This window comes from Trachurus japonicus, chromosome 22, assembly GCF_045865225.1.
Source record: "Trachurus japonicus isolate A0001 chromosome 22, Traja_1.0".
NCBI lineage: Eukaryota > Metazoa > Chordata > Actinopteri > Carangiformes > Carangidae > Trachurus > Trachurus japonicus.
The window spans coordinates 3,330,121-3,353,214 of NC_140928.1; the positions used below are offsets into that span (position 1 = coordinate 3,330,121).

The following is a 23,094-nucleotide window of genomic DNA, read 5'->3' on the forward strand; positions in this document are numbered from 1 at the left end:
TTCAAACGTCTGAGACACGCACACACACACACGGAGCTCGGGCTCGCCCCAAGCTTTGAATATCCCGCCTGCTTAATAATGACCAATCAAATTTGTTTTCCTTACTCGGGTAAACTCGTGTTGCAGCTCGTGACAACTCGGCGCAACAAACAGGACAAACGGCCATTTCTGTACACCTTTAAAAGGATCCCCATTAGCTGATGCCAATGGCACAAGCTCTTCCTGGGGTCCGAAGAACCTTACATCGAAAAGAGAAAAAACAGATCATAGGCTATTTTCAATATCACATTCACATCAGTCAAATAGACATCTTAATACATCATGTTTGCAGTAATACTAACAACAGGTGCTGTGAAATCATACATTTTACACCTTACATTTGATTACATTTAAACAAGTTGGTATTAGTCTTAATAGCCTATCAATCATTCATTAACAGGAACAAAACAGGGATAAGATATTATACTTGCCAGACTGGATTATTGCTCATCTGTTAGGCTAAATAGTGCATTCTTAGATGGTATTTGAATGAGGACTTGCTGTTAGATTGTCGTATAATGGAGGGGGCAGTTATTCCAAAGCTTGATAGCACGAAAAATAACTGCTTTTCCATGTGTTGTTGTCTGACTCTGGAACAGCGAACACCCACAGCTTCTCCTGATTGGTTCTCATCAACCTGACACCAGTAGTGAAACAACATGATAACGACTTGCATTGTGACTGACCTTGCTGTCTTTGCAGCTGTTCATTCATTCAGTCAAATTCTCTATTTTGTTGCTACAACTATTCCTGAGACTCACCAAATAGGCTACAGAGTAGACAATCTACTTCCTGTTTGCACTGACTTGCATGTGTCCAGCGTAGTGTAATGGTTAGGGTCATGTGATGTGTGTTATGGTGTGTTCCAGGCAACCCGTAAACCTGTGTTTTTCTGACCTAGTGGGAACTTGTATCAGATCGATCTGGTACAAGGCAAGCGATCCATGGTCTGCAAAGGTAAAGTATTTTTAAAAGTCTTTGAGGTGAAAAGATAAATAGATTCATAAATAGCCTACCATTTAACTGGGACTGAATAAAATGTTGTTTTAAACAACAACAAAAAAACAGTTTATACGGTTGAAAAGGAGGCTAAAATACTTTAAGTTTTTATTTTGGTTACATGCTGTCATTCCGACATCCCACCAACATACCACTATTCCGACATGCGAACGTCCCACTATTCCGACAAGGCTTTCAATGTAAGGAAATGTGCGTTACTTGTGCGTTAGAGGAGGGAGGGGAGCCATGACTGACTCTACTTCCTGTCTGCTGTGTTTTCAGCTCCACTTCTAGACTCAATGGCTTCCAGATTAGAAGAGAATCTCTGCTGTCCGGTCTGTACGGAGGTCTTCAGAGATCCTGTTGTTCTGTCCTGCAGCCACAGCTTCTGTAAAGACTGTCTGAAGAGCTGGTGGAAGGAGAAACAAGATCCACTGTGTCCAATTTGTAAGAGAAGATCTTCAAGGTCAGAACCACCTTGTAACCTGGCATTGAAGAACCTGTGCGAGAGCTTCTTACAGCAGAGAGAGCAGAGATCTTCAGAGGCTCTCTGCAGTCTGCACTCTGAGAAACTCAAACTCTTCTGTCTGGACCATCAGCAGCCATTGTGTGTTGTCTGTCTCCATTCACAAAAACACACCAACCACAGAATCAGACCCATCGATGAAGCTGCTTCAGACCTCAAGAAGGAACTTGAGGAAACTCTGAAACCCTTAAAGGAGAAGTTAGAGGGTTTTGAAGAAGTTCAAGTGGAGTTTGATCAAACAGCAGAACACATTAAGGCCCAGGCCCGACACACAGAGAGGCAGATTAAGGAGCAGTTTAAGAAGCTTCACCAGTTTCTAGAAGAGGAAGAGGAGGCCAGGATGGCTGCACTGAGGGAGGAAGAGGAGCAGAAGAGTCAGAGGATGAAGAAGAAGATGGAGGCTCTGAGCAGAGAGATAGCAGCTCTTTCACACACAGTCAGAGCCACAGAGGACGAGCTGAGAGCTGAAGACGTCTCATTCCTGCTCAACTACAAGGCTGCAGTGGAAAGAGTCCAGCAGCGCCCCCTGCTGGAGGATCCACAGCTGGACTCAGGAGCTCTGATAGACCAGGCCAAACACCTGGGCAACCTGACCTTCAACATCTGGAACAAGATGAAGGACATGGTCTCCTACAGTCCTGTGGTTCTGGACCCAAACACTGCTCATCCAGAACTCATCCTGTCTGAAGATCTGACCAGTGTGAGAGTAGAAGATGAACAGCAGCTTCCTGACAATCCAGAGAGGTTTGATTCTTACTGGTCTGTCCTGGGCTCTGAGGGTTTTAACTCAGGGACTCACAGCTGGGATGTCGAGGTTGGAGACATCACATTCTGGTTACTGGGTGTGTTATCAGAGTCTGTGCAGAGGAAGGGAGAAAACATAGAGTCTGGATCATGGGGAATATTGTGTGACCAGGGTGAATACTCAGCTCGTTCACCATTACGTCGTCCAGACATTGAGCTCCCAGAGCAGAAGAAGCTCCAGAGGATCAGAGTGAATCTGGACTTCAACAGAGGAAAACTGTCGTTCTCTGATCCTGATACTAACACACACATACACACCTTCAAACACAGGTTCTCTGAGAAGATGTTTCCATATATTGAGGCTGTTGATGACTTACCAAAGAAGCTGTTACCAGTGAAGGTGTCAGTGACAGTGGAGCAGAGCAGTTAGAGATAAAGGAGATGATCATATAACTGCACCTGTCCTCCTGCTGCCTCGTTATTCTCTCTTCTTTACTTTTCTCTTCTGTTGGACTGGACCCGCTGGACTTGGTTGATAATGGTTCACGTTAGACTTGCATGTCTAGACACAAACATGTAAAAAGCCTCTGGACTCCTGCAGAATCCCGGACAGAGTGAAGCTGCTTTTTTTTTTTCCTCCCTCACACCTTCTTTTGCAGCTATTCCCAGAAGCTCCTACTGTCCTCTCCTGCAGTTCAGGCTGACAAACACCAGGTGGCGACGTTTCCTCACAGTCAGCCAGAGCTGCTGGCCAGTGGAGCTGAAACACACCAGACTGGGGGAGGGTTAAAACTAGTTGGATGTCATTTTAATTATAATATTTTTTTTTATTTCTAAATAAAGTGAAATTGCATAGATCCAAGTGTGCGGAGATCTTTTTCTTCAGTTTGGACACTTTTGATACCTCCATCACCTTAGCAGAGAACCAGCCGGGTGAAGTGGCAGCCACCTTTTTGCATATACTGTATTTCTAACACATAAAAATACTGATGGATGAAGTCTCATTTTACCTTAAAGGGATAGTTCACCCAAAATTGAAATTTCACTCATTATCTAATATCTACTCCCCCTCATGTGGACTAAGGGCTGGGAGAAGTTTCAGAGTCCTCCGTGGCTTCTCTGAGTTACAGGGGGTCTCGGCGTAGCAGTGCATGTCCATATAACGGTTGCAAATGGATACCAACTGTCTTCGTGACAAAAAGACACACCAAAAAACATCCAAATACCTCCATGCTGCTCGTATGTAATGTCCGTCTTGTACTGAAGGCCCGAAATGTGAAATTGTCCCGAAAAAAATTAAATAAGTCTATATTTCAAGCTTGTTTGTAGTGAAAGCTCCTCTTTCTGGTTCCTGGCTCTAATTTGGACGAACCAGGGTCCGTCCTCTTCCGCTACAAAACAAGCTTGAAATATAGACTTATTTCATTTTTTTCTGGACAATTTTGCATTTCGGGGCTTCAATACAAGACGGACATTACATACGAGCAGCATGGAGGTATTTGGATGTTTTTTGGTGTGTCTTTTTGTTACGAAGACAGTTGGTATCCATTTGCAACCGTCATATGGACATGCACTGCTACGCCAAGACCCCCTGTAACTCAGAGAAGCCACGGAGGACTCTGAAACTTCTCCCAGCCCTTAGTCCACATGAGGGTGAGTAGATAATGGGTGAAATTTCAATTTTGGGTGAACTATCCCTTTAAGACAATCTTCATACAACACAGGTGACAGGATCTCATACAGAGATGGAAGAAGGAAGACAAAAAAAATACACGACTCAGCATGTTTGGAAAAAAGAAACTTTTATTTGGAAACATTATGGAGAGAAAAGAAAAGAACCTTGTTTTAGAGTTTTTCATTTCTGAAAATCATTTTTATTTACTATAATACACAGCGGATGACGTTAAGAGTCAGTTGGTTTGTACACCGGTGCAACGGGATGAGAGCAGATCTTATCAACAAAATGATAAAAATAAAAAAAAGAAGAAAGAAAGACGAGTGATTGATGGAAAACTACAGACAAACAGCTTAATCTTTTATTATCTAGCAGCTGCTGACCCCCCTCCCTCCCCATCCCTCCCCCTTCCTCACCCCCTCCCCAACTAAAACTTGAGCTTGTACATCAGGAAGCTCTTGGCTCTGTTCCACCTGCCGTTCGCGCCCCTTCCCCTTCCCCGTCCTCCTCAGTCCAACGTCGTAAAACCTTTAAAATAAAAAAAAGCAAAAAAAAAACTTTTGGCTTCGTTCCATTCTGAATATTTATCTCATCTTAACACTTTAAACTCCCTCCTCCTCCCTCACTCACACCTCATTTATCGGCTGCGTCCCATTCCAGACCACATGTCCCCTACAAAGTGCCCTTCCAAGGTCACTACACAAGCATCCTCCTCAAGATTTAAATAGAAAATTATTTAGTCTTCTTAAAAGTTCAAGTCTAAATTGTCAATTAATCTGAACAAAGTTTCTGGAGTTGTTTGTCCAATTGAATGCCTCAAATCATAAATATTGAAATTTAAAGTTTATAAAATGCAGTAAATCTTCAAAGCGATGAGCGAGAAGAACCATATTTTGATTTAATTATGAATATTGATGTGTTTTTTTTCCACTGATTTCTTTCAGCGGAAGATAAAATTTGGGTTTTTCTGAGTTTTTTGTAGATCAGTAAAATCTCACTGAACGAACATAAACACAAAGTCCTTGTCATCATCATCATCATCATCAATCGTATGAACACGTCTGAAATGGGACCGAACCTTCGACGTCCCCCATCGCTGCCGTCCATCATGTGCCACTCCTCTTTGAAAGGGGGGCTTTTATTTTGGCGGTAACTTTTTACAGAAGCTGGAAATTAAAGTGCAAACTGTAAATGATGTTTTTTTTACTTCTAATTAATTCAATAAAAGATCAAATTTGGATAAAGGAGTGTTTTTGAAGTGATAGAAATATTATTATAACTCTGTGAGACTGTTACTTCAGTACCTGCAGCTGGAACTGTGCATGAACAACACGCTTCTGAGACATAAATCCTGTTGTTTTTCTACAAAACTCCTCCGTCCATGTTGGATCAAGAAATATTCCATCAGCTTTATGCTAAAATAAAATAATAAAATGAAATAAAAACAGTCTCTATTTCATCATCCAAACCGAGACTGCGCTCAGAAACACACCCAGTAGACAGTGATACTGACGACTGGCTGTTAATATGAATGTGTTTTATTTCACAGCTCTGTCGCTGAAGGACTGAATGTGTGAAAAGACTAAAATGTTAGTGTGTTTTTTATTTATTTTTTTATTTTTTTATGTTAGTGTTTTTATTTTCCTTATTAATGAGCAGCAGAGCTTCAGTGGTGGTGGAGTAAAGATCCTGTAACTCAGAGCAGGTGCGTGAATGAGCATTAGCATTAAAAAGTACCTCAACGACGTGAATGCAGATATTATTGAAGGTGTTTTTCCAAAACAGGATTTCTTTGCAGGTGGAAGCAGATGGAATATTTCTAACAGACAGAGGAGTGTGTGTGTGTGTGTGTGTGTGTGTGTGTGTGTGTGTGTGTGTGTGTGTGTGTGTGTGTGTGTGTGTGTGTGTGTGTGTGTGTGTGTGTGTGTGTGTGAAGTGAAGTTCAGTCACCGATGAACAAAGCGATGAGGGATCGGTGTGTTTTCCAGTTTCTCTCTCTCGGACGACGACGAGCCAATGAGGAATTAAGACGTGTTATCAAACCCCCTCTCTCCCTCCCTCCCTCCCTCCCTCCCTCTCTCTCTCTTTCACACACACTCTCACACACACATACACACTGTCAGAAAACAAAGATGGGTTTTCAGTGACACCATCAGAACCACAAAGAAATATGATGATAGCTTCTGACAGGTTATAGTCCAGTACCCCGTGGTATTTCACTAAGTCAGCAACCTCTGCTGCTGCTGATAAATTTATATATATATATACTTATATATACTTCTTTCCTCTATTTAGGGAAACTATTCAACATATAACCAAAAATATGATATTAAGAGTTGATTTCTTGCATGACAGAAAAGAAAAATGCAGAAACTTTTAAACCCACTCTGGAGTTTTTCTGTGGAAATTTTTCCCCTTAAACCAAAAAAAAACAAAATAACAAACGATGCAAATCTGAACAAAAGCTCCTTTAGAGTTTCAAAGTGTTTTCATTTTCATTTCATTTCATTTCTATTGTTTTTTTTTTGTTTTGTTTTTAAACTTTAAAGTTCACTTTTTTTTTCCTCACTAAGTGGCAAAAAACAGAGACATGCAAATTCTTCGTTTCCAACAAATCAACGGAACAAAAAAAAGTAGAAATGAAGGAGAAGAAGGAGGAGAAGAAGAAGCGCCTCCTCGAACCCCAACGCTTCCAGATTTGAGTGGTTTTCCTCGCGCATGTGCCGTCGTCGAGGGGGTCGGGTGGGGTTAAAGGGGGAGGGAGGGAGGGAGGGGAGGGGGGTCGTGCCGTCGCTTCACAACGACAGACATCAGTCATTGCATTTAGAGTTCAGAGGCTCTGAGGAGACAAAAGTCCCAAGTCCGTCAAGGTCACAGTCTCTCAGTCCCAGCTTCCATTTCCCTCCTGATCCCAGGTACAAACTGGCTGCAACACACACACACACACACACATAAACACACACACAAACACACACACACACTGGGTAGAAATCAGACGATACAAAAAAATATTAAAAAAAGGAAATCTGTCGAAATGATACCGACATCAATCAACGGACATGAAACTGACACAAACCGAGCGTGTGCTGTCCTTTATGAGGGGGGGGGCGTGGCTAAAAGCTTAAGATCTTTTCTATGATTTTCTTTTTTTTTCAGTACTTAAAACCAGACTCCTCCTCCTCCTCCTCTTCCTCCTCCTTCCTTCCTCCCCAAAAAACCAAAACGTAATCCGTAGTATCTGATCTTTCTGCGTTTGTGTGGCGTCTCACAGTGCGATGATCCCTCGCCTCCGACAGAGCGCCGCAAAAACAAAGAAAAAGAAGAAATCTTTGCAGGAATCCTCTGCAGGAACAGGAAGACTCCGTGAACTCGTCTCAGGCCACGAACAAAAACGAAACAGTCAGGAAACAAACAGTCGGTCGGTCGGTCGGTCGGTCGTTGCGTCACAAACTGGTGGTTCAGATTAAAGTTGCAGTCGCGGGGACTCGTAGTTTGAAACTTCCCTTTTCTCTTGAGTGGGAGGAGGGGAGGGGCAGAAGGGGAGGGGCAGGGGCAGGTTTGGGGCCCAGTGTGCTATTCCATCAGGGTATAGTATATAAAGTAGGAGGGTAAAATCTTTATTCCCCCCCCCGGAAGTGTCCCAGAATCCCCGGAGTGGCAGTCGGTCCGACCCTGTGTTTGTCTCTATGTGCCAAATCCAGTCGATCGAGTCGCTTCTTCGTGGTCGTCGGCTCTCGGCTCCGATCTGAGTGTTAGTTAGTTCCAAAAAAAACTAAAACTAAAACAAAAACAAAAAAGTTAAAAAAAAATAAAAAATAAAAAAAAAGTGGCGTCCGATTGTAATTCTCTAATCCAGGATGAACCCGCGGCGGCCGGCGGGATGAGCAGATCTCAGATCAGCTACAGCTGCTGGATCAACCACGTCTTTGTTGTTTTTTCTTCTAAAATCGAAGGACGAGCTCCGGGGCGTACAAACCGCCACCACCGCCGCCGCCATCGGACTTGATTTTTTTCCCAGCATGCTCCGCTCCTGTTCTATGCTGTTATATGAGCGGGTCGGGGTGCAGGGCGTGCTGGATCTGCTGCGGCTGCAGCGGCGGCGGCAGCTGCAGCGGCAGCAGCGCCTCCACCATGTTGTGGCAGTGCGGCGGCGGCGTGCCCTCGCTGCTGGAGCTCTCCGCCACCTCGCCGCCGTGGAAGAAGTAGTCGCTCTGCACGATGAAGGACTCGATGACGGCCTGGTTCAGCTTGGTGGTGGACAGCGTGTCCTTGTTCTCGAAGTCGGGACGCATCAGCGTGGGCCAGAAGCAGATGGACAGGTTGTCGGCCGTCATCAGCGTCGTCTTGCTGTGCTGACTCACCCTGGAACACACACACACACACACACACACACACACACACACACACACGTTAACGAGCTGCTGCAGAAACAGGGCGCCGTGGTGCCTTCAGGGACCGGTCGTTAACCACAGCGTTTAAGTGCTTTAAGCCTCCGATTAGTCACAATGTTGTTGTTCTGTTCTTCACTTTGTTATTTATATCTTTTACTTTCACTTTTCACAATTAAATGTGAACTTTTTAACTCTGATACTTTTACCCTCAACAACTTTATTATTATTATGAAGAAGAGAGAAAACAGTGGTAGAAGAAGAGGAAGAACAAAGAAGAAACAGTGGAAGAAGAAAAAGAAAGAAGAACACTTATATTCGTCTTATTTCTTGTCAAAATGTCTCATTTCTAGTCAAAACTAATCTCTTTCCACTTAAAATAAGACTCATCACCTAAAAATTAACTTGTTTTTAGATCATTTTCACTTGTTTCAAACTAATTTTCACTTGAAATAAGTAGAAAAATCTGCCAGTTAAAGCAAGTTTTTTGTGCTTTTAATAAGAAAGAAAAACTTGCTCCACTATCAGATTATTTTAAGTGAAAATCTGCTTGAAAGAAGTAAAAAGTGTCTAAAAACAAGCTGCTTTTTATGTGATGAATCTTATTTTAAGTATAATGAGATTTGTTTTGACTAGAAATAAGACAAATATTCTTGGTAAGACTTTGAGTTTTTGCAGTGAAGTAGAGAAGGATTTAATATAAGACTGAATATTAATTACCAAAACAGATCCTGACACTAAATGACAGTGTGTGGTTGTTAGAGACCATGACTCATCGTGTCACAGAGATGCTGAGTCATTAGAGTCACTTTACACAGAAACATCGTTATTATCTGATGAACTGTGACATCATCATTAGTGCAGAAAAATTAACAGATCTGTTTAAAACTGACAGCGGCCGTCTGATTGGCCGACGTGTTCACCATGACGACGGGCTGGTCCCCGTGATGACACATCATGTATCTTGTCAGCACTTATCTTATTGATTTGCTTCAAGTTTGTGTACAGTACTCGAGTAAAAGTACTTAGTTACTTTCCTCTGCAGTAACAGTGACAGTTTCTACATGGAAATGAAGCCGCCTGCTGCGATACGTTCACTGGCACCGCAGGTGTTCGTGCATCCGAGCGTCAAGTCGTTCAGCTGCTGCTCCGGCTCACAAACACGGATAAACAACACGTGTGTGTGTGTGTGTGTGTGTGTGTGTGTGTGTGTGTGTGTGTGTGTGTGTGTGTGTGTGTGTGTGTGTCAGTGTGTGTGTGTGTGTGTGTGTGTGTGTGTGTGTGTTTACCTGTTGAGGTGTGTGATGATGTACTTGAAGACCTGGTAGTTGACAGGAGGAAACTTCTTCACGATTTCTCTCAGGACCTGCAGGCGCTCGATGTAGTCCACGATTTCTGATACACACACACACACAATCACACAAACACACACACACACGGACGGAGAGAAAACAGACGGCGTTTTACATTTTACACACACTCTCTCTTGGGAACGGAAATTATACTCTCTGGAAAACAAAAGGCTGAGATGCTGCCAAGAGCAGCTCCCACGCTCTACACACACACACACACACACACACACACACACACACACACACTAAGCCTTGTGGGCAGAAACAACACTACGCTGCATCACGTCTCTCTCCTTTGCCTTAAATCAAAACACTTTTCTCTGACGGGGAAAACAAACAGCCGATTAAAGGTCCAGCTCTTATTTTGAAACACAGCGAACGGCCGATTAAAGGCCCAGCTTTTATTTTGAAACACAGCGAAAGGCTTGATCAAAGGTCCAGCTCTTATTCTAAAACACGGTTAACGGCAGATCAAAGGTCCAGCTCTTATTTTGAAACATAGTAAACAGCCAATCAAAGGTCCAGCTCTTATTTTGAAACACAGTGAACAGCCGATTAAAGGTCCAGCTCTTATTTTGAAACATAGTAAACAGCCGATTAAAGGTCCAGCTCTTATTTTGAAACATAGTAAACAGCCGATTAAAGGTCCAGCTCTTATTTTGAAACACAATGAACAGCCGATTAAAGGTCCAGCTCTTATTTTGAAACACAGCGAACGGCAGATTAAAGGTCCAGCTCTTATTTTGAAACACAGCGAACGGCAGATTAAAGGTCCAGCTCTTATTTTGAAACACAGCGAATGGCAGATTAAAGGTCCAGCTCTTATTTTGAAACACAGCAAACGGCAGATTAAAGGTCCAGCTCTTATTTTGAAACACGGCGAATGGACGATTAAATTAAAGGTCCAGCTCTTATTTTGAAACATGGTGAACAGCTTGATTAAAAGTGCAGCTCTTATTTTGAAACACGGTGAACAGCTTGATTAAAGGTCCAGCTCTTATTTTGAAACACAGCGAACAGCCGATTAAAGGTCCAGCTCTTATTTTGAAACACAGCGAACGGCCGATTAAAGGTCCAGCTTTTATTTTGAAACTGAACATTATCGGCTCATAAATACAGCATCTATTGTATTATATTGTACAGACGTGTGTATTTCTATTATACTGTATGAAGATTATATTTATGATATCGTCCTACTTCACAATTTTGGCGCATTATTGTCTTTTGCTCTTAATTCTTTGCCTTTGATTAATTAATAATCTAATATTTTATAACATTTGTTCGTGAAATAGTGGAATAACTTAAACAGTGCATCATTTTTTCTTATGTAAAAGCACTTTAAGATGCACATAATGTCATGAAAGGTGCTGTCAAAGTAAAGTCCATTATTATTATTTTCACACTGCATTCATGTATTGATTTTCTTTTGCAGACTAATCAATCACTGTATCTCCAGGCTGTCAACAACACAGAAGCTTATTTCATTTATAGTGACAATTAAATGGAGGGGTAAAAAAAAAAATCTTCACATTTAAGAGGCTGAACTCTGGTAAATTATTCACCAGATCAATAAACTGTTCAGACTTGAGCTTCCATCAAATTTTCTGAGGAGGAAAGAAAAGATAAAATAAGACAAAGTCAGATCCGTCCTGAGAGATTTCCTGCACAATAATGATCAATAACTGGAGAAAAAATTAAAAAAAATCTAAGAGGAAAATGCTTTAAAATAAAAAACAGAAACTTTTCAAAGAGTCCAAAACTTATTTGATTGATTTTTTCTTTTTATTTAACAACAAAATGTCTCTGAAGCTGAAGCTGCCAATGATTAAATGTGAAAAATGAGAATATTAATAATAATATTTGGATGTTTGCGTGACGGTGAAAACAATGGCGCGAGCGGCTGTGGCTGTGATTCCTGGAAAGTTCCTTGACGCTCCTCGGTCGTCCCCGGAGACTGAGACTCCATCTCCATCTCATCTCTTTTCCCGCCAGCGGAGCAGAAACGCTCTGTTCGCTGATTAAATATTTAAAGAGCAGATGTTGAAATAAGAGCTTCCACCTTCCAGTTGTCACAACAAAGCAGCTTTAACACCAACCTCCGACCTTCCTCCTCCTCCTCCTCCAGCTCTCTCCAGGATATTCCAGACATTCCAGGACCAGCAGGAAGCCCTTTTTTTCCTCCTTATTCCTCCTTTTTTTTTTTTCATTTCACATTTTCAGACTTCAGATTTACAGCCGTACGTACGTAGGCTACAGATTTATCCGTCCTGTACGCGATCAATCATCTTAACGAGGAGCCGGGGGTCAGAGGTGGTTCATCCAGGGAGGCTGACACGTCACGTCACGTCTCGTCTCCACGGACACAGACAGAGCAGTTCACATCCACGCTACGCTTTAAAGGGATAGTTCACCCAAAATTGAGATTTCACTCATTATCTACTCACCCTCATGTGGACTAAGGGCTGTGCCTTCTCTGAGTTACGGGGGGTCTCGGCGTAGCAGTTGAATATTCCCCTGTCTGAATGGGGGATGTACATTTCTGTGTGGTTGAGGGGTAAAGGGAGTACTGGTTGTGGATTGGATGGTGTGTGTGTGCATGTGTGCGTATGGGTGGGAGGGGTGGGGGTCAAAGTATAATGTTACTGCTGTAAATATTGTGCTATTTGTCTTAATGTAATTTGCTACCTTTATTATAGGTCTCATTGCCGTGCTCCATCCGGCAGGGGGACTGCCAACGGAAATGAGCCTATTGGCTATAATTGGGTGCATTTACATTTTATCTTTTTAAAATGTTCATTAATGTACACTGTCCGTCTCGAACAAATAAAGGAAAAAAGAAAAAAAAGTGCATGTCCATATGACGGTTGCAAATGGATACCAACTGTCTTCGTAACAAAAAGACACACCAAAAAACATCCAAATACCTCCATGCTGCTCGTATGTAATGTCCATCTTGTATTGAAGCCCCGAAATGCGAAATTGCCCCGAAAAAAATTAAATAAGTCTATATTTCAAGCTTGTTTGTAGCGGAAGCCTCTCTTCAAGCTTGAAATATAGACTTATTTCATTTTTTGCGGGACAATTTCGCATTTCGGGGCTTCAATACAAGACGGACATTACATACAAGCAGCATGGAGGTATCTGGATGTTTTTTGGTGTGTCTTTTTGTTACGAAGACAGTTGGTATCCATTTGCAACCGTTATATATGGACATGCACTGCTACGCCGAGACCCCCTGTAACTCAGAGAAGCCACGGAGGACTCTGAAACTTCTCCCAGCCCTTAGTCCACATGAGGGTGAGTAGATAATGAGTGAAATTTCAATTTTGGGTGAACTATCCCTTTAATCCAGGGAGGCTGTCACATCTCCACGGACACGGACAGAGCAGTTCACCACCACCACACCACGCTTTGCTTTAATCTCCTTTTATTTAATCTACATCAGTCTAACACCGCCGCCGGTTACCCACAATGCACCTTGATTCCTCCTGAAGTGAAAAACAATAAAAAAGAGACGCTCCGTTTAAAATCATCTGTTATGGTTTTGTTAAAATTGATTTGAGGAACCAGTCGATGTGCGAAGGAGAAACTTTTCCTTCCCTTTCTTTTTTTTCCCCCTTTACTTTCCTGTTTTGTTTTTGTTCCCGTCGTTGGTTAATCCTCCTGAAAGCTCCAGGATTTATCCGGCGCCCCCCCGCCACGCTCCCAATCCATAGGTTAGTAAGGGAACCGGCCGACGGCTTTAGGCCAAATGTTCTGGGACTGATCCAAAAACACACTCAGACCTGGGAGGAGCAGATTAACCCTTCGAGGTCTGAGCCTCTAGAAACCACACGCAACACAACCTCACCTCTATGATCTGACTGGTGTGGTTTTTTTTATACTTTAACCTACTTTATTGACAAATCCAACAGAGAATGACGACATATGGGAAGAAATGCGACGATCAAATCTCTGGTCGATCAACGTCAAACAGAAACTGGGAGAGTTTTGAGTCTGCTCTTTCCAGGTGACCTAGTTTTTTTTTGTCATGTGACCCTGGAGGGTTAAAGACCTGGTTTAAACCCACACCGACACTAATGATTCCTTATAAAGGAATAAAGATTCAGTTATTGAATTAAAGGGATAGTTCAACATTTTGGGGCAAATTGGCCCATTCCCATAATCCCTATAGTCATAGCAGTAGGTTCGTTACCTTTAGTTATTTCTTGGTTTCCCTCATCAAACTCATCAAATACACAATCCAACAACTCCACAACGCTCTGGTGGACAAGTTGTGAGCTGCACATTCACCACGCTATGAGATAATAACACAACGTTACCAGACAGAGTTGTTTTAGAGGGAAATACAGAGACTGTTGATGAAAAACTGTCCCTGAAGGCAACGCGCATCAGCGGTTTTGCATGAATTTCCCTCTAAAACAACTCTGTGTGGTAACGTTGTGTTATTATCTCATAGCGTGGTGAATGTGCAGCTCACAACTTGTCCACCAGAGCGTTGTGGAGTTGTTGGATTGTGTATTTGATGAGTTTGATGAGGGAAACCAAGAAATCCCATGAGCCTCCGTAGTGTAGCTCTGAGCAGCTCACGGCTCTGCTCCGCCGTTCTAAAAACAGCTTGCACCGACAATTAAAGGTAACGAACCTACTGCTATGACTATAGGGATTATGGCAATGGGCCAATTTGCCAAAATGTTGAACTATCCCTTTGAGGACAGTTTAGAAAAGCACCGTCTCTACTCCTTAATGTAACAAAGTAAAAATCTAAATCAGTTTATTTTGTTCTTGTTGGTTGTATTGTTTCTGTTTTGTTTCGTTTTGCTTGGATGTGGTTTGAAATATTTAATCTTAATTCTCATCGCTTTAAAAACTCGACAAAACACTGAGGTGTTCGCACACACACATACAGGAATCTGAAGTTTGTGCATTGGGAGTTTTGGAGTCTGGTTGATGATTAATTCACATCAGCCTCTGCACATTTTCCTAAATATCCGACATTTCTCCTGCGCCAGGTTTTTTTAAAATTTTTCCTCCTCAGACTTTGTTGAACAGAGACGCCGAAGTGTTTCATCTCGGGATCGGTGCAGTTTGTTTCGATGGTTTGAGGTTTGAACAACAGCTCGGCTCATTAAATATGCGTGTGTGTGTGTGTGTGTGTGTGTGTGTGTGTGTGTGTGTGTGTGTGTGTGTGTCTGCAGCTTCTGCTCCTCTGATGCTTCGTTTCACTCACAGGTCGTGTGAATGTTTCACTGCGTCAGAGTAAAAAAAAAACGCTGCACACGAGACACGAGAGGCTGCGTTCATTATTAATGAGTTCACACAGGTCAAAGGTCAAAGGGCGACCGACGGCAGAGGGGAGTCATGGTGACAGGAGAGAGGAGGAGGAGAAAGAGAGAAGCTGGAAACAAGATTAGAAGAAATAAGGAGTTGGAAAGAGAGAGAAAGTAAGAAGAAGAAGAAGAAGAAGAAGAAGAAGAAGGAGGAGGAAGAAGAGGAGGAGAATAAGAAGGGAGGAGGAGAAGGAAGAGGAGGAGGAGAAGAAGAAGGAGGAAGAGGAGGAGGAGGAAGAGAAGAAGGAGGAAGAGGAGGAGGAAGGAGGAGAAGAAGGGGGAGGAGAAGAAGGAGGAAGAAGAGGAGGAGAAGGAGGAAGAGGAGGAGAAGAAGGAGGAGGAGGAAGAAGAGGAGGAGGAGGAGAAGGAGGAAGAGGAGGAGAAGAAGGAAGAAGAGGAGGAGGAGAATGAGGGGGAGGAAGAGGAGGAGGAGAAGAAGGAGGAAGAAGAGGAGGAGGAGAAGAAGAAGGAGAGGAAGAAGGAGGAAGAGGAGGAGGAGGAGGAAGAGGAGGAGGAGGATGAAGAGGAGGAGAAGAAGAAAGGAGATGAGGAGGAGAAGGAAGAAGAGGAGGAGGAGAAGGAGGGGGAGGAAGAGGAGGAGGAGAAGAAGAAGGAAGAAGAGGAGGAAGAGAAGGAGAAGAAAAAGGAGGAGGATGAGGAAGAGGAGAAGAAGAAGGAGGAAGAGGAGGAGGAGAAGAATCTTCTCTCTCTCCGTCAGACAAACTTCTTAAAGTGTGCACGTTGCAGTGTGATGACGTCTCTCTCTCTCTGTATTTTTGGCTCATTAATCTGCTGTTGTCAGCCTGGTCGCTAACACACACACACACACACACACACGGTGGGAGGGCAGAGTGTGTGTGTGTGTGTGTGACAGTATCCCGCGGCTGTAAAAAGCCTCTTAAGAGCGTATGTGACAGAAAGCTCTCTCTGTGTGTGTGTGTGTGTGTGTGTGTGTGTGTGTGTGTGTGTGTGTGTGTGTGTGTGTGTGTGTGTGTGTGTGTGTGTGTGTGTGTGTGTTACAACAGACGGAGGTTAAAAGTACAGGTGTGAGTCTGAGTGACAAGGAGAGGAAGAAGAAGAAGTTGATCAAGATGTCACCTGGGAGGCGTCTGATTGGTCGAAGGGTTTCTAAAGTCTAGATCTGCAGAGTCATGAATAAACTGACACGTTTCAGAACCAGGTGCATCATGGGAGTCTGAGGCCTTGATCAAATGATGCTAGAACAACCTGGAGAACTGTGTGCACGTGTTTCCTGCACCTTTAAGCATCAACTCTTTTAAAGGGATAGTTCAACATTTTGGCAAATTGGCCCATTGCCATAATCCCTATAGTCATAGCAGTAGGTTTGTTACCTTTAATTGTCAGTGCAAGCTATTTTTAGAACGGTGGAGCAGAGCCGTGAGCTGCTCAGAGCTACGCTACGGAGGCTCATTATGGGATTTCTTGGTTTCCCTCATCAAACTCATCAAATACACAATCCAACAACTCCACAACGCTCTGGTGGACAAGTTGTGAGCTGCACATTCACCACGCTATGAGATAATAACACAACGTTACCACACAGAGTTGTTTTAGAGGGAAATACAGAGACTGCTTGATGAAAAACTGTCCCTGAAGGCAACGCGCATCAGCAGTTTTGCATGAATTTCCCTCTAAAACAACTCTGTCTGGTAACACTGCATTAAATAATGATGACGTGTTTACGAAGATTTATTTTCAAAACGAACAAAAAAAGATCATTTTCATGTGGACGAGGCCTAATTCAGGCTGCAGCCATTTTCCAGTGTGTGTACACAGTGTGTGAGAACAGTGTGTGTGTGTGTGTGTGCGTGTGTGTGTGTTGTGTACTTACTTGCGGCCTCCACCAGCTCGGGGTGCAGACTGTAGGGGATCAGCGGGTCCGGCAGGTCGGCGAAGAACGCCTTCAGCGCTCCGGCAGCAGCGTTCACCGCCACGTCCATCACCACAAAGTCGATGCTGTGATCTACAGGACACACAATTGATTGATTAAATGATTTAGGGAAATTTTAAACAGCACAAATCGAGTACACAATAATTTGCTTGGTCAAAGTCCTCAGTCGGCCTGAACCGAGGGGATTGGGTGTTTTCAAAAAACCCAACACAAGAACTAACATTAAACTGTGTTGTGTTTCTGTTAGAGGTGTTAACCTGTGGGATAGATGTGATAATGAATTAAAAATGTGTACTACAATTTCCTCATTGAAAAATACACTGCCTGTCCAAAAAAAACACCACCTTTAGCTTTGATTACCTCATGCGTTCACTGTGGCATCGTTTCAATGAGCTTCTGCAACGTCACAACATTTATTTCCGTCCAGAGTTGCATTAACTTTTCATAGGTTCTCATCAGGGTTCAGGTCTGGACTCTGTGGTCACACTGGACCAAGTTTCTTCCTTGAGGATGATGGTTCCCCACATTTTATTGGTGATATTTATTCAAATTTCTATTTTTAATGAAGTTATTTATTGATATTCCTTGTTACATGTAACTAGCAGACTTTGCACACAGCTGCCAACCCTACCTTCTTTTTTCTTTCCTAGTTTCTCTGTTTTGTTATGTGTTTGTGCTATTAGCATGTGCTGTGCTGTGTGAGCCGCCAAATGGAATTGCCCTTTAAAGGACAATTCCAGGCGAATTCAACTCAGGGGTGTATTTTCATATCATTTTAGGTCTAAAAGAATGAATCTGAAGATGTTCAGTTTAATTGCTCCTGTTTTGCGGTAGTTGTGTCTGTCCCCGCATCGCCACGGCAGCAATGAATGGGAGTGGATGTAAGTTCCGCTGCTTAGGCTGTTTCCAGCCCTCAAAGCCGCAATTTTTTTCCACAGACAGCATCAGATGGCGACTCAAACATGCACCGAGAAGTTTATTTACTTCAAGCAAGCCGACATGTTTGTAAAACTAGATCTAATTCAAAGTCTCCCGGAGTCTCGCGCGAGACCCAGTTACCGTGCTGGTGTGTTCAGGCGCAGTAGGAGCTACCGCTTGTGTCATAAACACAGGAATATCAACTCTTTACTTGCTTGAAGTGTACATTTTTTTCCACAGACAGCGTCAGGTGGCTACTCAAACATGCACCGAGAAGTTTTTTTTACTTGAAGCAAGTAAAGAGTTGATATTCCTGTGTTTATGACACAAACGGGAGCTTTTCCCACTGCATGTGAACACACCGCGCACGGCAACTGGGTCTTGCGCGAGACTCCGGGAGACTTTGAATTAGATCTAGTTTTACAAACATGTCGGCTTGCTTGAAGTAAATAAACTTCTCGGTGCATGTTTGAGTCTCCATCTGACGCTGTCTGTGGAAAAAAATTGCGGCTTTGAGGGCTGTAAACAGCCTAAACAGTGGAACTTACATCCACTCCCATTCATTGCTGCCGTGGCGATGCGGGGACAGACACAACTACCGCAAAACAGGAGCGATTAAACTGAAAATCTTCAGATTCCTTCTTTTAGACCTAAAATGATAGGAAAATACACCCCCGAGTTGAATTCGCCTGGAATTGCCCTTTAAGGGATTAATAAAGTTGTCTTGAGTCAGTTTGTAATAATGCATTGGACAGTTCTTAACCCAGTTTTAGTGGTTTTAACAATCTCCTTAGATGTTTTATTTGCTTGATGCCAATAATGAAACAGATCAACATCTTGAAATGAGAAATGAGACTGCATCAGTTGGGGTTAAATAAGTTGTTGCAGCTGAAACATCATCATCCATCCTCTAATTATCCAATGGGAGGCTCTGACCTGTTAGCTTAGTTAAATCCAAGTGGTTACTTTTTTTTTTTTTGGACGGGCAGTGTATGTTTAAAACCAAAATACTAAAAGAATATACAAATCTGCTATGAAAGCTGAATGTCTGTTTGTTCTGAAGACCTACAGTATGGTGTAACTCAGATCTTAGTATTTAAAAACTGCCTTTTGAAGATGTTTTTGTTTTGTTTTGTTTTTTGTTTTTTCTCTCTCTCTTCTACATTTTTTGGTAAAAGCGTCGGCATAATGAGAATGAGCTTCAGCCCACACCTTTTCGATCAGCTCCATTCCTCATTGTATTTTGTTCATATTGTTGCTCGATTTTTCCCTGTCAGAAGGGTTTTCCATGGAGTTTTTCCTCAGTGGATGTGAGGGTCTAAGGACAGAGGATGTTGTTACGATGCCATGTGAAGCCTTTGAGACAAAATGTTTGTAAAAACGGGCTATACAATAAAGAAGAAAAGTAAATCTCCTTAAATGCTAATTGAATAAACTGAACTGAACAAACGAAGCAGCGCTCAATAAGACACCGTTTACCCACAATCCTCCAGTTCAAACACAAACTCCACTAACTCTTTGCAGCTTCCTGTCGTCACGACCCGAGTCTTATCTTATCTTAACTGTCTCTGAAGCTGAGCCCTGCTACATCCACCTTAAGCCCCGCCCCCACACAAGTCTCAGATCTGGGTCCTGTACTTGCTGCTTCGATCCGATTGGATATCAAAGAGCTGTGAGCGTCGATGCAGCAGCAGCAGCAGCAGAGAGCGCTCACAGCTGAGCTTTGTGTCTGAGCAGCAGAACAGAACAGAACAGAGCTGCTCTCTCTCTGACGGCGGCGAACAGAGGTCATCATCAGTCTGTCTGAGGCCAAACAGAGACCCGAGTGTCTCCGAGTGTCTCCGGCCACCGACACAAAACACGTCTCAGCTCCCAACAAGCATTATTCTGCTCAGAGAGGGAGAGAGAGAGAGGCTGCAGCTCCGTCAGAGTTCATCTCTGTTTGTTCAGGCTGGATCGGCTCCTCACAAACAGCAGCTGGAGTCACAGAAAACACTAGATTTTCCTCCTCTAACTTTAATAGAAAGTCCTGTCTCCAGAAATTTGTAGAAGATCACAGGATATTGTGTTGTTTTGTGATGTCACGTTCATCTTTGGCCTTTAACGAGCAAATTTAAATCAATTTATCCTCAAATCTAGGTGATTAAAAAAAAAAAATCTAACCTTAATTCTAATCCAAGTTCCTTCAAATTGATACGAAGACATGGCTTTCTGTTTTTTTTATAAGGTCATCACCAAAATCTCATGAGTTCATCCTCGAGTCCTGGAGAACTTTGGTGCCAAAAAGGATTTCTTTCACAATTTTTGGAGATATTGTGGTCACATGGTCCAAATATTGTTTTATGAGGTCAGCTTTTGTCCTTAAAGCAGAAGTCAGCGATATATTTGTGTTAATATAAGTCTTAAATAGTTGTATCTTCCGACAGCAATCACTTACATAGAGTGTTTGGACCGAAACACGGGTCTGTCAGTCACTCTGCATTACGTAATAATGTAATACATTTCCTATGATGTATCCTACAAGTTTTGTAATAAAATTCTTGAACGCAATATGTCTTAAACTTTGCCGCATTTTGTAATAAGTTGTTACATAATGCCCCAAATTATTACAAAATGCAGGTGTTGCTAACTCCATCATGAAAAGAATGTTATGGTGCGTTCAAGGCAACCCGTAACTCGTGTTTTTCAGACCTGTGAAGTGGTACCAGTTTGATCTGGTACGAGTTCACGGGTCAGAAGTTACGAGTGGCCGTTATAGTGACTTTCACAGGTAAAACAGGTCGGAAAAACACGAGTGGGTTGCCTGGAACGCTACAAAGTCGTAAGTTGTGACTTGAAACTGTAACTTACGGTTTCAAAAGCCTGCCTGGAATGCAGCATTAGCCAAAACGACCGGATCGCTGACTTCTGCTTTAACTCCAGATGAATGTTAATTCCTTACTTCATTGATCCTAATACGAGTTTTTTCAAGTTGATATGAAGATATGGTGTTTTATGCGGTTTGTAGCGCCGCATTATGTAATAATGTAATACATTTTCACCTCATGATGTAATAACACATTTTGTAATAAAATTCTTGAACGCAATATGTCTTAAACTTTGCCGCATTTTGTAAGTTAAGTTTGTAAGTTGTTACATAATGCACCGAATTATTACAAAATGCAGGTGTGCAAGTTTTTTTATGAAAAAAATGTAATAATTCGGTGTAATACATAACAACTTATTACAAAACTACATATCGCGTCAAGAATTTTATTACAAAATATGGCAGATTATTCCAAAATGCAGCGTTATTACATCATGTGGTGCTACAAGGTCATTGTGACTGCGACCTTTGACCTATGGCCACCAAAATCTCATGAGTTCATCCTCAAGTCCTGAAGAAGGTCGGCGCCAAATTTGAAGAAGTTCCTTCAAGGTGTTATTGAGATATGGTAAGGAACAGGATGGATGGATGGAAGGATGGAAGGAAGGCCTGAAAACAACATGGCTGCTCTCTCTCTCTCTCTCTCTCTCTGTCTGTCAGCGGCTCAGGGAAATAAAAACCGTTTCCAGAGACGTCAGATGAAAAAGAAATATTTATCACTTCCTGTTTTGACACGCTGTGGTGTCCAAGTGGTGACAGGAAGGAGGAGAGAGAGGGAGGAGGAAAGAAAAGAGAAAGAGGACAGAGCCCTGAGGTAACACGACAGCTGTCACACTCAATCTGAGAGACGGCCAACACACACACACACACACACACACACACACACACACACACTGAGTCCATCAGAAATACTCTCAAGGAAGTAAAGAGATAGGAGGGGAGGCAATGAGGAGAGAGATAAAAAAAAAAGAAACAACAGGAAACACACAAGTGAATAAAAAGAGGACAGAGACCAGAGGGAGGAGGAGGAGGAGGAGACGAGGAAATGAAATGAGGACAGATAGAAGGAAATTAAAAAGGAAAGATAGATAAAAACGAAGAGGAAGAGGAAGAGGAGGAGGAGCTGTTTAATAAAGTCTATTAATAAACAACCAACAACTGCAGCTTCAGCCTGAACCGTTAATGTGACCCAGAGGAAACTCATTAAACCTCCAGCTCTGCTGCACGGGAATATATTCATAAATACATGAACACAATAAACTACACAGTCAGGTTACTACGATGGAGGCAAAACCAGTTCTACCAGGTACTGACACAGGAGCTAACTGGATGTAATGGAGGAGGAGGAGGAGGAGGAGGAGGAGGAGGAGGAGGAGGAGGAGGAGGAGGAGGAGGAGAGTCTCAGAGCAGCAAGTCGACAGAGTTATTAGACCTTTATTTAAAAAGGTCAGTGAAGACACAGATATGACAGAAGAACCAACACCAACACAGTCTGGTGTCTCCTCCTCTGTGTCTCTAACCCTCCTCTCCTCCGTGTGCATCATCTGTTTCCAACAACGAAGCCGGTGAGAAATGAATCCATGCAGCGGTGGATAAGGTTATTTATCATCTACCATGTTACCATGTGTCTATCTGTGTAGTCTTATCTGTCATCAACAAGAGATTACGGGTTACGGGCCGCTTTCTTTAGATTTTATTTTAAAAACTTTTTGAAAAGTTTACCACTTTAACAAATTTTTGAGAAAATATTCTTCTTTTTTTATTAGAATCCTTACCACCTTTTTCTAGAATTTATTTTTTTAACTTTTTTTTTTTTTTTTTTTTTTACATTTTTATCACTTTTTTCTAAAAAAAAAAAAAAAAAATGTGAGAAATTTTACCACTTTCTTTAGAATTTTTTTAAAAGAAATTTTTAAGAAAATATTTTAACTTTTTTTTTTTTTTTTAGAATTCTTACCACGTTTTTCTAGAATTCTTTTAAAAACTTTTTTTCTATAAAAAAAGTGGCTGTGCCGCAGAGACGAGAGCTGGGACACCGGGTCGGAGGTTGGTTTTCAGCCAAGAGACGCTAAGTGGAAGGCAGAGAGCCTCCATTCTCACAAATACTACAACAACTGACTGCTTCTCATTGCATAAAAAAGATGGATTATTGTCCCTAAGACTTTGCAGGACACATTTTATGGGATTTCAGTTTCTCAGTACATGAATATATAGATTTTTGCCGTTTTCCCATCAGTTTTCTTCAGCCCTTTGACTTCCAGAGCTGCATGATACTGTCTGGTTAACCAGCAGTAACCAGCCGGGTGCAGACTGGTCTTTACATCCAGAGACGCTCACGTAGCCGT

General features: G+C 42.4%; 2 protein-coding genes across 3 annotated transcripts in view; one reads left to right on the forward strand and one right to left on the reverse strand.

Moving 5' to 3' along the window:
* Positions 1-1,337: 1,337 nt before the first annotated feature.
* Positions 1,338-6,295, forward strand: LOC146963237 (E3 ubiquitin-protein ligase TRIM35-like). 2 transcript variants are annotated; one of them, XM_085768278.1, is made up of 2 exons: positions 1,338-2,663; positions 6,234-6,295. In XM_085768278.1, exons 1-2 carry the CDS (start codon positions 1,338-1,340, stop codon positions 6,276-6,278), a joined length of 1,371 nt encoding a protein of 456 aa, XP_085624404.1. In that variant the 3' UTR covers positions 6,279-6,295. The 2 variants fall into 2 exon arrangements, with proteins under 2 accessions (XP_085624404.1, XP_085624403.1); XM_085768277.1 differs by lacking the exon at positions 6,234-6,295 and having other exon boundaries at positions 1,338-2,852.
* Positions 6,296-6,491: 196 nt separating this feature from the next.
* arhgap5 (Rho GTPase activating protein 5) overlaps positions 6,492-23,094 on the reverse strand; it is a 70,066-nt gene continuing 53,463 nt past the window's right edge. Inside the window, exons 5-7 of the mRNA XM_085768275.1 lie at positions 16,906-17,037; positions 9,661-9,766; positions 6,492-8,345 (exon numbers count right to left, since the gene is read on the reverse strand). Of these exons, the coding sequence (XP_085624401.1) occupies positions 8,027-8,345; positions 9,661-9,766; positions 16,906-17,037 (557 nt within the window). The 3' untranslated portion in view covers positions 6,492-8,026. The remainder of the gene's footprint in view (positions 8,346-9,660; positions 9,767-16,905; positions 17,038-23,094) is intronic.

Excerpts from the sequence above, each read along its gene's own strand:
- LOC146963237 (XM_085768277.1), top strand. The coding sequence starts at position 1,338 with ATGGCTTCCAGATTAGAAGAGAATCTCTGCTGTCCGGTCTGTACGGAG.